Consider the following 18,351-nt stretch of genomic DNA (forward strand, 5'->3'; position numbering starts at 1 on the left):
AATCGATGAAATACAGCACTTCAATTATTTAATCTCCAGAACTCATGAGTAAATCTCTGCTAACTAAAGGTTACCTCAGTAAAATCTGCAATATCAGCTGTGTGCAACTCACCTAGGCTGACAACGTTCACAGAGATAGGCATCAGGAATATGTGCAACTCACCTAGGCTGACAACGTTCACAGAGATAGGTATCAGGAATATGCTGCCTGTCGATCCCCATGCAGTCAATATGTTGCCAAACACTTAAAAGAAAAAAAGAAGCAGAACATATAAAATAGTTTTTATCCTCAAATTAAGATTTAGTATTTCAACTAGTACTTAGTAAGTGCCAACTCTGCACTTAGCACTCTAAAAGGTACTGTGAGGAATTCATACAAATATGACCTTGGGATAAAACTCTGAGATACAAAAACATGAGAACAAATACAGGATATATACACACATATATGTATGTCCATGTTTATATAGATAAATGTCTAAAGCAAATATAATTTTAAAACATAAAAGATAAAGGTTACAAATATTAGAAATCACAAAGTTTAAGAGATGTTTACCCTATCAAAAACTCTCTGGCAAGAGGCTAATAACTATCAAAAAGTGAAATTATATAACCCCAATCGATGCTTGCAGTTAATGAAAAAAGCACCCTGGAGAACACTGGACTTGAACAGAATCTCGTATGGGAAATTAAAAGGAAAAGACATCACTGTCGCAATGTTTTCTCAATTAGACAGATAAGATTAGCAACAGCCAGAAGAACAACAACATATAGGAAGTGAAACGTTCATTTTGAGAGATCAAGAGGAGGAAGACAGGATTAGTAAACTACACTATGATTATGTAAGATTTTGAATGTCAGGATGTGTCTAGATTTCCTCCAACCTGCAACACGTAACAACTAGATGTGCTCTGGTGGCACACATATTACTTCAAAGGAGTTAAGAAACTAGAGGCAGTCAGACCAACTAGAGGCTTTTCCAACATGCTACTGTTGTCAGGTGCCATCACAGTAGAGCTGCCCCCATAGAGTTTTCCAGAGTATAATCTTTACAAGAGCAGATTGCCAGATCTTTCTCCCATGCAGCCCCTTGGTGAGTTTGAACTGCCAACTTTCGGTTAGTAGCTGAGTGCTTTAACTGTTGCACCACCAGGGCTCCTTCTCCAACATTCTAGACTTGAGTTAATGAAGGACAGAACTAGAATAATGGCAGACAAAATGAAGTTAAAGAATACAAGAGGCATTCCATGAGGACAGAGATTAAACCTCTTCTGTCCTCTAACTTTTTTAAATGTAATATATGGACCAGGTCAAGGCAGACTTCTTTATTTACTGTTGTTATTATTTACTGCCAAGACTTGCCTTTGTCTAAAGTTGATATATATGCCTGTTTCCAAAAATAGTCTTAGCTATTTTCTACATTACTTAGTCTCTTTTAATATATAACTATTTTTTTTTTTTTTTTATTAAGCTAACTGCTATTGTGTTGCTCTTCATTTCTTAACTAAAAACTTTGCAGCTAAGAATCTACTGGAGTAATCCAGGCAATTCACCATAGAAAATAAAATGATAACATTAAGGCAGCTAAAAAAGTGGAGAGGAAGAGGTAAATGGGAGAATGGTGGGGCAAGAACTAGTAGGATGTGGAGGGTAACAGAATATATATTAAAGAAGTGAAAATGAAAACCAGGGCAGCTGACAGAGTGTTAGAGTAACAAATTAAGTTAAATTTGTGGGGTAATGATGTCATACAGACATTGGAAGAAACAAAGCTGGAAAATGAATAAATAATCAGAGATGTAGATGTGAGACTTGAGACAGATGAGAATGGGCAGCAGGAACATGAAACTATGTAAAAAGACAATGTAAAATAAGAATAGAGAAAAAAAAGATTAAGACTTGCAGTATGCTACAGGTTAAGCAACAGAAAAATAGAGAGTTAAGATTCATACCAAAGACAGCAGTTGCTGAAGAGCAAACACCTTGAATAATCCACAAACTGAACCAGTCCTTTAAAAATCCGTAGTGGTTATAAAATCCTATGGACTATTTCATTATTCTTTAATAGAAATAATTCTATATTATGTACAGATCGTAACTAAATAAAAAAACACCGTTTAGGTTATTAAAACAAAAACATTGCCAAATTTATCAGATTCTCAAGATCAACTAAGAGAAAGTTATTTTATACAAAATTGGCTATAATATGAATTCATATTTTGTAGTAAGTAGCTAATTAAAAAATAGTGAGGGAAGCAGGGTATAACTAAAGTGTTTTTTTTTTTTTTTTTTTTTTTAGTTTTAAATTTACCTTCTGAGTAAATTTATTCAGGTCATGGTAATTTACAGGTAATGAGAATTTAATTCTAAATGTGAAAATGTGCCACAGTATATTTTTATTATTAAAATAAACTCAAAGGATTAATATTACAACTTTCTATAAAGATAACATTCTACTTAACACTTAAATTTTCTTTTTGGCAAAGGTAAATCAACTTTTTAAAATATAACTCTAACTATGTTTGTATCAATAATATCCAACTCCTAATAGCCTAATTGAATAGACAGGAACAATACTACAAATAATATAAAATAATTTATATTTGGCTTTGGGATGCACTTTTATACTCACATTCAAACATGGGTACACACCATGCTACTTCAAATCAAATAATGAAGTTATGCCATAAGGACCAAACCCGGGAAATTCTGTACAGCTTTCACACTTTCTTCCCCTCTATAATGCACTGGTTAAATGCTCTCTGCTCCTCACCCTATGCAGGGAATGGACTCAATATTTCAGGCTGAAATCCTACTATTCCCTCTCCATCCTCCCCAACACCCTCCCACCAAACTAAAAAAAAAAAGGAAAGAAAGAAAACAAAGCAAAGCCCACTCTCTGTCCCAATCACACCTTCTCTAGGGGAAGAAGCCTTTCTTGGCGGTTGAACCAGGGTTGGGGGAGGGGAGACTGGTTCTGGTTCAAGGAGACTCCAGAGTGCTGCAAGGTTCAAGTCAAAAGGAGGTGAGAGAGTCAGGTCAAACAAACATCAATCAAAGTGTATAATTCCCCCAAACTGGAAAATCATACTTCACTACACAGCACAATTTCTCAAGAAAATACACAGGGCTCAATTCTTCTCTCATTTCTTTCTTGTCTACTACTACATACACTAGTATTACTACTGAACTGAGTGAAAAGAGAGACGTGGTTGTACATAAATCAAGTTCAGAACTGATTTCCTATTACTCAATTAACAATGGGGATTTCTAATAAGCTTTAAGATTGCTTTTTTCCCATAGGGGCTTTTTCTAGGCGCAAAATAGATTGCATCAACGGTAGTAGATGTCCCACTTTAAAAAATGCATTTTCTTCAAAAGCGATTTTAATTATCTTTTCCAACATTAACAATCAAAGGTTAGCAGCATCCAAGAAAAATAAACTAATGATGTGAAATATTTTACCTGCATTTGTCACAACAAATCATGTATCCATCATCATGTGTAAAACCACATATGCACCTGGTTACATCAGTACCATAGCTTCCATCCTCAGATGTGCTGATAGTAGTAGCACTAGAAGTTTCATCAAAATTAGGAGTGGTAAATATGCCTACTTCGTTTTTGCTAATAAGAACTGATGGAGGAGGGGAAGCTGGAGGTGTTGGAGGAGGACGAGCACCATAATTATGGTCCTGGATAATTGAACACAAATACAGAATAATATTATTTAATTTGAATGATATGAACTCAGCAACTTAAATAAAATTCGATCCATGTTGAATACTCAAAGACATGAAATTGATCCATTTCTTCCTTAACTCCTTTAAAATAACGATTGGTGAAGCCAGATATTAAACCATAGTATTAACTGAATACGTCTACCTACAACCTTGGTCACCTTCACACCCAAACTCCATTCCCAAAAAACAAAAGACATCTTCACAGTCCTATGGTCAGATAGCTCCACCTTCAAGATGAAAGCAGGCACAACATGACTTAACCTTGAAAACATTATGCTGAGTGAAGTCAGTCAGTCACAAAACAACAAATGTTGTTATGACCTCACTTAAATGAAAATATGCAAATATAGAGAAACCAAAGCTTATTAGCGGTTATCAAGGGGTGAGTGGAAGGGAGGAAGCGGGAATTTTTGCTTGGGGAGCACTGAGTTTATGTTAATGATGGCAGAACAATTAGGAAAACAATAGGGGATAAAGGTTGCTCAACATGAACAGTGTCATCAATGTCACTGAATTGTGCATGTAGAAACTGTTAAATAGGAGGATGTATTGTTGAGGATATTTGCACAAAAAAAAAAAAAAGATGAAAGCAGGTGCAAGATGAGAGAATTGAGATAAAAAAACCTTAAGGAATGTGGAAGCTAAAGAATAACAGAAACAACAGTTAAAGGCATACTACTATTATAAAGTAAAACACTATCTTATGTATAAAATGAAAACTTTATTAATTTTTATCCTGGTCCAAGTAGTAAAAATCTCTTGTAATTGTACCTCTGTAATATCAATTGAAAAGACTTTTTTTTTGTTTGAAGATCTGTTTGAGTCTAAGTTCTGCTTCTTACTAGCTATGCAACATTAAGTTAATCAAGATAAGCCTTCCCTTTTCTCAGTTAAAAATGGAGATAACTACATCTATCTCATGAGGTTGTTTTTTGAGGAACACATGAGATAACATACATAAAAAGGCTTACAGAGTCTGGCACATAAGGGCTCAATAAATAGTAACAATATAATTCAGAGTTAATGATAGATAATACAGTACAACTCTACGATAACACCACACATATCTATTTTCAATCTCTAGATTTAAAAAACAAAACCCTTCCAGGGAAACGTTTTACACTTACCGCATAGGGCAAACCAATGTAACTGTGTGAATGATGCGAGCTGCTGGTATATAACTGGTGGGGATAACTGTTGGATTTCTCAACTACCACAGGGCTAGCTTCTACGGATTCGGGTCTGGAGAAAAAAAAAGTTGCATCAAAGAATTCCATTCATTTTTTTCTCTTAATTTACTTAAAATCTTAAGTACTAAAATACGTGACTATACAAATACAATGTCTTTTTATAGGAGGTGGACCCCTCATGGATAGGATATATTCTATCTAGAGTGCATTATCATAACAAAACTTTCATTTAATTAAGTAAAATAAATGCCCTACCCCAGCTTTAAATATATAGCGGTTCCTTAGTGAACTAGTGGAGGCCAGTTCACATGGAAATGAATCTCTCCCTTGCACATATACGATGTGATTTGTTTCTGTGCCTTTATTCTTACCATACCCACTACTTGAAATGATTTTTTCATGAAAGCCCTAATCCTACCTCTTACTCAAAAAATTTCCCTTAAATTTAGCATGATTTGCACTATTGATAGTTTAAGACTTAACGCACTTTTACACTCTATAGTTACCTTTCCATAGTCAACTGCTTCTTGATATTCCATGCCCCCCCCCGCCCACCCTCTCTTCACACCTGCACAAAGTCTCAATTTAGCTCTCGTGGCTGCTGCGGCACCCACTGTGCCAAAATCAGCAGAGAAATGAAGCACAAAGTGAGGTTATTAAATGGTTCTAGAGGAGATTACAAAAGAAGGGTCTCCAAAATGTTCTGAATACTCTGAAAACCAACATTCACCTAATGTCTGTGCTGTTACAGTAATAACTCACTCCTTAAAAGGCATCTATCTGTTTCTTAATTTGAAAATTAATGCATGTTCATTGTATAAAATTTAAGTACAGAAGAAAGTGAAAGATTATGTTTCCATCCAAGCCCCAAACTTACTCGTTGTATACCAATTCATACTAAGGCTTGTGTAGATTAACATGAAATTTGACACAATGCATTAGACTCACTCACTGTTCATGAAATCTCATATCCAATATCTTGAACCAAGAAGCAATATGTGAGCTCCTCGGAGAGAAGTGACTGTCTTATTCAAAACCTTTGCAAAGGAATACCTGTCTTTTATAATCCTCTTTAAAACTCTAAAGGTACTCACTAGTTTTCATGTTTCAATGTGAAATTAATATCTAAGAACCTACCCATATACAGATGGGTTCACTCATACCTCCACTGAATTATCACATTTCCAAATCTTACCAGACCATCTTAATAGGACAGCCCCTTAAGCCATCATAAGAATTTATTTTTCTTCAGATTTATTTATTTCTTCACTAAGATGTGGCAGAAAGGCAGGGTACTCCAGCATGAATATATCATACTTCTGTACAAAGTGATGGTTATCTCATGATGATCATCATTTTGGTAGATTCTCTTGACACAGCAGATTACTATACCACAGTCAAAAAATAAACTTAGTATTTCTGACTCTGCCCATAGTGAAAGATTTGCCATTTTCTGACTCATAATCTGTATTTTATCACCACTAAAATAAGTTTTCAGTGCATGAAGAATGAACCTGGAGATGTCATTACACAATCCCCATTCCAAAGAAGTCACACAGGCATTAAAACAAGAGCAATCCTTGTTAGATCCCAGACAGGATATAAAAAGATACAAAAAAATACACTCATATCCCTCCAAGAGTTTCTGATCTTTGGTGAAGGGGCAACAAGAACAAAAGGGTACATAAAAACTGGCAAACAAGGCAATAATAAGAGTAAATGCCGTAGAAAGGTATGGGTAAATGCTTAACAAAACCTCTTCCCCTTTGGCAAGAGAAAGTGATCTTTAGTTAACTTTTTAACTCTGTTCCCTTAAAAACCTGATAAGCTAATCTGTCAACTATACTGCTAGGTACATTAACAAATATGGTGATTGACTGGCACATCCCTTAAAGCTCTGACTATACAACTGTAACAAGAAATACTGGCTTCTGATGGGCTTCTAAATTAGGGAGACTGTCACATCCACCCAATGTGGATCTTGTCACCCTTAAACATGAGCTCTCATCTGAGAAGTGAAAGAAATAGTTCCCGGATTGCTGACTATACTCCTGCATGGTCTCTCACAGAAGAGGAACACCTGATGCTAACCTATGGCAAGCCACACACTATGGCTCCTCTCCTATATACCATGAAGACTAATGCTGACTAGTAGCTCCTGTCCTACATACCATGTAGGCTGGAGCCAACTACGGTAGTCTTTTGTGTCTAAATATTTAGTTAAATCCAGAAATCTCCTTACAACAGTTGTAAAAGGTCAAATTTCTAGGCTCTAGACTGTAGGGGGTTCAAAGGAACATATCTACTTGAGTGACAGGAAGCATAAGAATAGACATCGTAAGGTTTCACTGAAGATGAGAAGGACTCTGAAAGATATGAAGGACTTCTAAACATCTGAATTTTTTATCACGTGTATCTTCTATTCGAAAAAATGTAATTAAAAAAGAAGCAGTAATGATAAAGGCAATACTCTATGCATATGCAAAGAGATAGGACAACGCAGCATGGGAAGTCTTCAGGAAGTACAAAGGTCAGTTAGACTTCCAGAAAGTATTTATTAATTTTAATAATGTCTCAAAATCAAATAATAAACAAACTCCCTTTAAAAGAGGGAGGGGGGGTTTTCTTACAGATTTAGAGAAACATTAAACTATGTCTTTAGGTCCCCCACAGATCTGTGTTTGTTGTACTGTGGGGGCTTGCGTGTTGCTGTGACACTGGAAGCTATGCCACCAGTATTCGAATACCAGCAGGGCCACCAATGGCAGACAGGCTTCAGCTGAGCTTCCAGGCTGAGAGACTAGGTAGAAGGACCTGGCAGTCTACTTCTGAAAAGATTTAGCCAGTGAAAAACTTATGAATAGCAGCAGAACATTGGTTGATACAATGCCAGAAGATGAGCCCCTCAGGTTGGAAGGCACTCAAAGAACAATTGGGGAAGAGATGCCTTCTCAAAGTAGAGTCAACCTTAATGATGTGGATGGAGTCAAGCTTTCAGGACCTAAATTTGCTGATATAGCACGACTCAAAATGAGAAGAAACAGCTGCAAACATCCATTACTAATGGGAACATGGAACGTATGAAGTATGAATCTAGGAAAATTAGAAGTCGTCAAAAATGAAAGGAGCACATAGACATTGATATCCTAGGCATTAGTGAGCTGAAAAGGACTGGTATTGGCCATTTTGAATCGGACAATCGTATGGTCTACTATGTCACGAATGACAACCTGAAGAGGAATGTCGTTGCGCTCATAGTTAAAAAGAACATATCAAGATCCATCCTGAAGTACAATGCTGTCAGTGATAGGATAACGTCCATACGCCTACAAGGAAGACCAGTTAATACGACTATTACTCAAATTTACACACCAATCAATCACTAAGGCCAAAGATGACAAAACTGAAGAGTTTTACCAACTTTTGCAGTCTGAAATTGACTGAACATGCAATCAGGATGCACTGATTATTACTGGAGATTGGAATGCAAACGTTGAAAACAAAGAAGGATCGGTAGTTGGAAAATATGGCCTTGGTGACAGAAATAATGCCGGAGATCGAATAACAGAATTTCGCAAGACCGATGACTTCTTCAATGAAAATACCTTTTTTCATCAACATGAACAGCGACTACACACGTGGACCTCGTGAGATGAAATACACAGGAATCAAACTGACTACCTCTGTGGGAAGAGACGATGGAAAAGCTTAATATCATCAGTCAGAACAAGGCCAGGGGCCGACTGCAGAAGAGACCATCAACTGCTCGTATGCAAGTTCAAGTTGAAACAAGAAAATTAGAACAAGTCCCAGAGAGCCAAAGTACAACCCTGAGTATATCTCACCTGAATTTAGACACCATCTCAGGAATAATTTCATGCCTTGAACACTTTTGACCAAAGACCAGATGAGATGTGGAAGGACATCATACATGAAGAAAGCAAGAGGTCATTAAAAAGACAGGAAAGAAAGAAAAGACCAAAATGGATGTGAGAAGACACTCTGAAACTTGCTTTTGAATGTCGAGTAGCTAAAGCGAAAGAAAGAAATGATGAAGTAAAAGAACCGAACAGAAGATTTCGAAGGGTGGCGTAAGAACACAAAGTATTATAGTGTCACGTGCAAAGACCTGGAGATGGAAAACACGTTCTGCATTTCTCAAGCTGAAAGAACTGAAGAAAAAATTCAAGCCTTGAGTTGCAATACTGAAGGACTCTATGGGGAAAATATTAAACGACTCAGGAAGCATCAAAAGAAGATGGAAGGAATACATAGAGTCACTATACCTAGAACAATTGGTCGACGTTCAACCATTTCAGGAGGTACCATATGAGTTGGAACCAATGGTGCTGAAGCAGGAAGTCCAAGCTGCACTGAAGGAACTGGAGAAAAGCAAGGCTCCAGGAATTGACGGGATACCAATTAGGATGTTTTGACAAACAGATGCAGTGCTGGAAGCACCCACTCGTCTATGCCAAGAAATTTGGAAGACAGATACCCGGCCAACCAACTGTAAGAGATCTATACTTACGCCTATTCCCAAGAAAGATGATGCCGCTGAATGTAGAAATTATCACACAATATCATTAATACCACATGCAAATAAAATTTTGCTGAAGGCCATTCAAAAGCGGCTATAGCAGTATACTGACGGAACTGCCAGAAATTCAAGCAGGATTCAGAAGAGGATGTGGAACCAGGGATATCATGGCTGATGTCAGATGGATCCTGGCTGAAAGCAGAGAATACCAGAAGGATGTTTACCTGTGTTTTATTGACTATGCTAAGGCATTTGACTGTGTGGATCATAACAAATTACGGATCACGTTGGGAAGAATGGGAATTCCAGAACACTTAATTGTGCTTCTGAGGAAACTGTTCATAGATCAAGAGGCAGTTGTTTGAACCGAACAGGGACATACTGTGTGATTTAAAGTCAGGAAAGGTGTGTCAGGGTCATATCCTTTCACTGTACCTATTCAAGCTGTATGCTGAAAAAGAATCCAAGAAGCTGGACTATATGAAGAACAGGGCAAAGGGATTGAAGGAAGACTCGTTAACAACTTGTATTACGCAATGACACAACCTTGCTTGCTGAAAGGGAAGAGGACTTGAAGCACTTACTGATGAAGATCAAAGACCACAGCCTCCAGTATGGATTACACCTCAACGTAAAGAAAGCAAAAATCTTCACAAGTGGACCAATAAGCGACATCATGATAAATGGGGAAAAGACTGAAGTTGTGAAGGATTTCATATTACTTGGACCCACAATCAACACCCATGGAAGAAGCAGTCAAGAAATCAAAAGATGCATTACACTGGACAAATCTGCTACAAAAAGACTTCTTTAAAGTGTTGAAAAGCAAAGATGTCACCTTGAAGATTAAGGTGCACCTGACCCAAACCATGGTGTTTTCAGTCGCTTCCTATGCATGTGAAAGCTGGACGATGAATAAAGAAGACTGAAGAAGAACTGGCACCTTTGAATTGTGATGTTGGAGAATACTGAATATACTATGCTGCCAAAAGAATGAACAAATCCATCCTGTAAGAAGTACAATCAGAATGCTCCTTAGAAGCAAGGATGGCGAGAGTACGTCTCACATACTTTGGACCTCTTGTCAGAAGGAATCAGTCCCTGGAGAAGGACATCATACTTGGTAAATTAGAGGGTCAGAGAAAAAGAGGAAGACCCTCAATGAGATGGACTGACACAGTGGCTGCAACAATGGGCTTAAGCATAACAATGATTGTGAGGATGGTGCAGGACCGAGCAGTGTTTCTTTCTGTTGTACACAGCATCTCCATGTGTCAGAACTGACTCAGTGGTGCCTAACAACAACAACAACATATGTTTAGGTGATCTATGCAGCAATACCATCAAACTTAAATTCATGAAATTTCATGGCATTATTAGATATATAATGGCAGTTATCCAGGATGATTCCAAATATGCTCAGTTTATTTTTCTAGCTCAAAATAAAAATTGCAAACCTCAAAATCTTCAGAATCCTCACAAAGCCTCCTAGGGGCTACATCCGTAGATCCCAGTTCGACTAACATTAATTAAACAAGTATTGAGAGCCTAATGGTTGCCAAGGTCTGTGAGAGAAACAAAGATAAGATACTATCTGTCTTCAAGGAATTCATAATAATATAGTTTCCACTCATTCAATAAACTTTTAAGCATACATTAATTTCAAGACATTGAGACACTGTACCAGATGCTGGAAATAAAAGTGGCCCTTCTCAAGAAACTGAGTATAGCAGTGTCATCAGAGATATGCACAGAAGGCTTCATAAAAGTAGCCGCATTAAACAAGTTTTAAAGAATGGTAAAATTAAGAAGACCAAGAAACACAGCAATGGAAGAGGTGAGAGAAGGTATTCCAGGCAGAAGGCACATAACACATCAGAGATATCAACAGGATGACACATTTAAACATGAGTCCCTAAGGGTGACCTACAGCCCACCAGTACCATAATCACCTGTAGTGTACAATTTTTTTACAGTGCCACTTAACGAATCTAAAGATCAGGCTCCAAATATACAGTTTAACAAGCACCTTCAATCTTATATTCACTGACGGTTAAGAAGCACACAATTATAAAGAATTGCTAAATTTCAGAGCAGGCGGAGTTAAAGGTATGGAGAGGCCAGAAATGAGGGCAGATAGGTAAGAACGAATTCTAGAAGCATCTTGAGTACCTATCTATTGTCAGGCGCTGTCAAGTTGACTTTCAACTCATAGCAACCCAATGTGACAGAGCAGAACTGCCCCATAGGGTTTTCTACGGTGTAATCATTATGGGAGCAGATTGCTAGGTTTTTCTCCTGAGGAACCACTGGATGGGTTCAAACCACTAACCTTTCAGTTAGCAGCCAAGTGCTTAACCTTTGTGCCACTAGGGCTCCTGGGTACCTATCCTGGAAAAAAAAAAACAATCAGAGCCACTAAAGGTTTGTTTTTCCTCCCAAAAAAAGTAATGATGTGATCATAATAGTAGCATGGTGCAATAAAGCTAAGGGCTTCAAACGTCAGTCTGAGAAAATCTGCAAATAATTCTAGATTCAGCAGGTTCAGTAGAAGCCCTGACCCGATTAGAGCTATGTAAAAATTTCTACCTCTCCAAGACTCCTTCCCCCGCCCGCCACTTACAAGGAAGTTTCCTCAATCCAACCCTTCACTGAAAAGCACTTAATACCCTGTATAGTTTCAGAGTGATCCTAAGGAGTACGTGGTTCCCAGAGTCCAATATAAGTACCTTTTTTTATTTAAGGGAGGGATATTAAAACATAGCTTGCTAATTTTGTTGTTGTTAGCTGCCACTGAGTCACCCTGACTCATGGCCACCTCAGGCACTACTGAAGGAAGCCCTGCCCGGTTCTGTATCGTCCCCATAATCCTTTGCAGATGGACACCTGTGATCCATAGGGTTTTCACTGATTTTCAGGACTAGATCACCAGGCCTTTCTTCCTAGTCTGTCCTAGAGTGGACACTCCACTGAAACTTGTTGAGCAACAAACTAACAGGCAACCCTCCACTGACAGATGGGTGGTGGCCGTGCATGAGGTGTACTGGGTGGGAATTGAACCCATATCTTCCATACGGAAGGCAAGAATTCTACCACTGAACCACAACTTTCTGTTACAACTCATAATTCTAGAATTTTACCCACGAAATCCTTCAACTCTCAAGTGCAGGATCAACCAGCCTTGGTGGTCACCTACATTAATTGTTATTAGGAATAAAACATAAGGAACATTAATCACTATTCTTTTCATCTGATACTTAACTGCTTTCGGTGACAATGTGGAAATAAAAGCCTCTCAAATGTTGTTACTAAAAAGGAGATTAAACTCTTGGTAATCTCTGGGTCTACCGATTACACTGCCAATAAGAAGTTCCTGTAAATTCTCTTGCAGCCTTCTTCTATTTTTAAAACTGTACAACACTTGGTATCTTTTGCAGATAAACTTCAAACTGTCCTTTCACCCACTTAATTTCTAGTTATTGCCTGACATGCCAAACTTGAGTCTCCTTTCCCCCTTAATAGGCTGTTCTGAATTCTGAAAGAAATCTTCTCTAAGAGAGTACCACTTATTTTGCTGTTTAGCCACACAAAACTTGAATCACCTTCAAAGGCTTATTTTTTATCTATAGCACACTGCTGTAGAGCTCCCAAAAAGGGATTGTTACATATTCTAAGTCACTGGGTTGTGCAATGGTTAAATGCTCAACTACTAGCCAAAAGTTAGGTGGTTCAAACCCACCCAAGAGGCTCCTCAGAAGACAGGCCTGGCAATTAGCTTCCAAAAGGGCACCGCCTTGAAAACCCTATGGAGCAGTTCTACTCTGCACACATGGGGTTGCCATGAATCAGAAATGACTTGAGGGTAACTGGTTTGATTTACAGTTGAGAAAAGAAAATTATATTTTTTCAAGCTCTTAGTTTTAACTACATGATCTGAGAAATTTCATCATTTAATCTTTCATCAGTTAAAAAGAAATGATTAAAAATTTTCTAGTCAAAATACCATTATTTGTTAAAATTCTTATACTGGAGAGCTTTAAACCCCTCATGCTTTTGCATTCAGTCTTAATGTATTCTGTGACGGTCAGTCTACAGTCACTCAGATAAAGTATGTGAATAAATTTCAATTTATCTCTAGTAGTTATTTTAATCCTTCTGCTTTCCTAATGCCTTTTAATATTTCCTAGCATCCTGAAATAGGTACTAACTAGAACTGCAACTTCAAAAAACTGCAGCATTTAACTCACTGAAATCACACCAATTTGGTTAAGATTTTTTTATATACAAGGAAAGTTTTGTTTAATTCTATAGCCTCTTAATTTCTAGAAGAGACTGTAAAATATTTCTAGCTTTAGTTCTGTGCGTTCTTAACAGCTGAAATAGAGTTAGCTAGGATATGAGCATTTAACAATCAATCCTATATAGTAGTAACCTTCAGGATCAACCCTAAGACCTTCAAGCAATACAATTCATAATTCAATACTTGCTATATGCCAGGCCCTGTGTTAGGTGCTATAGATAATGATATATAATAAAACTGACAAGGTGTCTGCTGTCATGAAGCTTTATTTTAGTAAAAAGATAAACAGAAAGCAATTAAATAAAACAAGATAATTGTAGAGTTATTTTTGATAGAATAGAGAGGGAAGGCCTCAGGGGAAGGTGATATTTGAGTTAAGATTATGCTGAGAACAAAAGAATGCTCCAGTTGGAAGGATCAGCAAGTACAAAGTCCCCAAGGCAGCAAAGTGGTTAAAATGCTCAAATAAACGGGGGGGAGGGGAGGGGGGAGGCGGGGGACCACTATGGGAGTAATCATAAGTCAAGTGGAGAACACCAAAAAATCAGAGAAGTAAGGCCTCATAGGCCATAAGAAATTAGGATTTTATTTTAAGCAAAACAGGAAGGTTTTGAGTGGGGAATTATATGATCTGGTTTATGCTTCAGAAGCATCACTTTAGCTTCTATAAGAAGAATGAATTGTAGAAAGCAAAAGAGAAACACAGAGACTACTTTATTGCAGTGGCCCAGTCAAGAGATGACAAGGGCTTGGACTAGGACAGCAGTAAAGATGGAAAGAAGTCTACTAAAATTCAAAATATAGTTTGGAAGGGGCACACACAGACCAATGAATTAGATGTGAGGGATGAGGGAAAGGGGGCAATCGAGAACGACAGTTTTGGCTGAATCAACTGGATAGAGATGGTGTTACTGAGCCTGGAAGAAAAAGAGATTTAAGGACAGAAGATCAGGAATTCTAAAAGAAGATGTTAATTTGGGTATACAAAGTCTGGAGCTTAGGAAAATTATGACTAAAGATAGAAATTTAGGAGTATTCAGCAGAGATGGTGTTTAAAGCCAGGTAGAACCTAAAAAACAAGTATTTAAAAAAAGGAGGAAGGGCCTGAAATTGAGCCCTGTCTTTCTCCCATTTATGGCGGGGGCGGGGGGGGAGGTAACTCTAAAGGACCTCTAGCCCTCAAATCCATTCGACTAGGAAAGTGTGATATATTATGTTCTTTCTACATAACATTAGTGCTACCTATAAAAGATGGGACTACATTTTAGGCAGTGCCCAAGAACTGTAGGAGTGAGTGGCACAGATAAAACTGATAGAGGGTTCAAGATTTAATCAAGCCACTTCCACACCCTACCTCTGACTCCTTGAGGTGATATTGGGGGCATGGGGAAAGCAAAATGTTGCTGCTGAGTGTTGATGAAACAGAGTGAAGTAGGGCTGGTTGCGTCTAGGCCCAAGGGAGTGTCGCGGTGTGATTTCCTGAACCTCAGGGGTACTGGAGACTAAAAGTAGTATAGTCCTAGCCTACAACTATGTAGTAGTAGATCTGCTCCTGCTGAATCCAGGTAAGTATAGTGTAGAGGGGTGATCCTAGACCCTCAGAATCCTGCTTCGTGTTGGATCGAGTACAGTAGGACAGGAACTATTCCTGGATATAGGGTCTCTATTGCTCCAAAGTGATGTTCAGGTACTTTCACAGGCGGTATTTTTAAGATCACATAGTCCAGCCTCCAGTTTTATAGACTAGTAGATGACTGGTCAAAGCGTCACAAACTCTAGACTGAAGCCCCAACTCTTACTAAGTCACTGTGTATCCCTGAGGCATGCCACATAATCATTCTGGGTCTCAGTCTTCATATTGTAAAATAAGCTCTTAATTTTAAGTCACACGATGTTATGACAGCAAAGTAAATACTAAAAACCAGATTTCTTAAGTTAGTCTAGCAGTTTTTTTCACCAAACTGCATTGTACCACCATGCCAGTGAAATTTACTAGAGGGAGTGCTACTTGTGCCTATGAATTAGTGACTTAATGAGGTAAGTGGCTTGAATTACAAAAGGGTATACTATGTGTCTCACTTTAGAGTTACATACAGTCTGAGTTCAGATAACCTTGAATCTGTACAACTTTAATGTTAATTATTTTACTAATTTTATATATATGGAGAATATTTTTGGTTATGAAAATTAGATTTCTTTATGTGATTTTTCTATTCTTAAAAACAGGCTATTTTCAAATGTCTTACAGTTCAAATTATTGTCAAAAACTTAGAAGGCAGATTGTTTGCAGTAATCTGCCTGATCTTGTCACATTTTTCTAAAATCACTTTAGAAATTTAAAATACTGAATATACCAAAATGTCCTTATTCTTTAAAAAGTCATCATAAAGCTTCCAAGCTGTATCATGTATTCTCAATGCAGATACTTAAATAAGTGAGGTCAACTAAACTTAAGATTTAAGATCTAAAATGAGAACACCATTAAACTAAGTTAAAAAGGCATTTAGAGAAAAAGAAAACAATTTAGAATGATCAAATAAATTAGTTTTGATTTCTCAGAAACTGAACTTTTATGATTTACTGGACTATTATGATTTCCTTCTTCCTCATCAAGAATTTAATCTCACTGTATACAAACCCTTAAAATATAGGTGGGTTTTAATGAGTTCATACCTGTGTTTTAGATGAAACCTCTTTCATTTCAATTTTAAAAACATTCAGTAATATACTCTGGACAAGAGTAACATGACACGAATGGGTTGCCTCGCTATTTTTGTACTAATAGATATAAAAGATCTCCATGAGTTCTCAAAACTTCTCCATTTGTTTCATCCCTCTTACAGCCTGCTATTATCTTAAAAAGACATATATAAAATTACATACTTCAACACAAGAAATTAAAAACTGAGAGCAGATTGCGTGTGACAAATAAGGTCCTCAGTTTATCACATGTGGCATTTAACTTCATTTAACAAAACCCAGCTCTGTGACCTATGTGGCATCATGGATCTAGGGCCAAGAAACCCTAGGTTCAAATCCAACTCCACTTTTTACTAATTATGTGGTTCTAACTAAATCTGTGAATCTCCTTCAGCTGCATTTCTTTTTAAAATAGGATAATAATATTTGAGTTTTTGCTGGGGTGATTAAGAGGTACTTTTTTTTTTTTCCTACACAAAATGGAAACCCTGGTGGTATAGTGGTTAAGAGCTACGGCTGCTAACCAAAAGGTTGGCAGTTTGAATTCATCGGTGCTCCTTGGAAACCTTATGGGACACTTCTTCTCTAAAAAGTTACAAAAAAATTTCATTATATACAAAACATTTAGCATCTTCAATTACACAAATTGAAATTCAACTAATTTAATTAATCCTGTCAGCAGGAGGCTCTAGTGACGCTGAAATAACAGCAAATACTATAGCAAAATATAGATGGTAAAATTTTATTGAATCTCAGATATTTGGAGTCAATATTTCAATCTAAGTCTCCCTTTTCAAATGAAGATACTGAAGTCTAGAAAAATTAAGTGACTTGCTTAATGGCTCATTAGAGCGTTAGTCCACCATCTGTCTGTCAGTTTGTCATGCTGTAGCAGCTTGCATGTTGCTATGAAGCTGGAAGCTATGCCACTGGTATGTCAAATACCAGCAGGGTCGCCCATGCTTAACAGGTTTCAGCAGAGCTTCCAGACTAAGGAAGAGAAGGAAGAAAAGCCTGGCAATCTACTTTTAAAAATTAGCCAATAAGTTTTATGGACCACAACAGAATATCGTCCAACATAGTTCTGAAAGATGAGCCTCTTAGATTGAGGTTGGAAGGCACTCAAAATATACACTGGCCACAACAGACTCAAGCAAACCAACGACTGTGAAGATGGCACAGAATCAGGCAACGTTCTGTCCTGTTGTGCATGGGGTGGCCATAAGTCAGAGCTGACTCAATGGCAATTAAAACACAGTGTCAGTGGGAGACAAAATGAAAGAACCCAAATATCTATCTTTGGTACTCTTGGTCAACAAGCATTTATTCAGCATTTACCATGTGCCAGGCACAGGAGCCCCTCTGCACAATGATTCACCTCTCACAGATGTCACCTCATCCAAAAACACACGTAACTATATAAAAGCTCATTATAATGATTTCTAATGGTACTGAGGAGTATTTGGTGATAATGATTAACATGAAAAGAAATATTTTCTTAGGAATCATATTCCTAGTCTTTACTAAAGAAAAGTAGCTTGGCTTTTCTTAAAAAGAAAAGCTAAGGAAAGAAGATACTGAACACTCCCCATTTATATATCTTCCCAATTACTAGGTCTGGACGGATTTCCTTTTTTTTTTTTTTGCTCATGGGGCCAGTTTAGGAATTCAGATGGTTAAGTGTCAGAAGTACAAAAAACAAGGAATAGAAGAGGTAAGAGTTATTAGGATAAAAACATATAATCCTAAACACAAACTCTGGCTCAACTTTTCTGTTGACTGAAAACAGAGTTTTTCTCATCCTTCAGCAAGGGCCTAAGAATGCCTTTGTTACATACTTTTTTTTCCTAGATGCCACGGAGTCAATTCCAACTCATG

The 18,351-nt window shown here is 37.4% G+C and overlaps 1 protein-coding gene across 6 annotated transcripts in view; it reads right to left on the reverse strand.

Annotated features, from left to right (window-relative positions):
* KMT2E (lysine methyltransferase 2E (inactive)) overlaps positions 1-18,351 on the reverse strand; it is a 91,421-nt gene that overhangs the window by 39,781 nt on the left and 33,289 nt on the right. For 5 of the 6 annotated variants that reach the window (XM_049894452.1, XM_049894451.1, XM_049894449.1 and 2 more), the window contains 3 exons: positions 4,871-4,985; positions 3,466-3,695; positions 164-244 (listed from right to left, as the gene is read on the reverse strand). In XM_049894452.1, coding sequence (XP_049750409.1) covers positions 164-244; positions 3,466-3,695; positions 4,871-4,985 — 426 coding nt within the window. Of the gene's footprint in view, positions 1-163; positions 245-2,914; positions 3,002-3,465; positions 3,696-4,870; positions 4,986-18,351 lie in introns of those variants that run through there. The other variant, XM_049894453.1, reaches the window with a different exon arrangement.

The sequence above is a fragment of the Elephas maximus genome, chromosome 8, assembly GCF_024166365.1.
Source record: "Elephas maximus indicus isolate mEleMax1 chromosome 8, mEleMax1 primary haplotype, whole genome shotgun sequence".
Lineage (NCBI taxonomy): Eukaryota > Metazoa > Chordata > Mammalia > Proboscidea > Elephantidae > Elephas > Elephas maximus.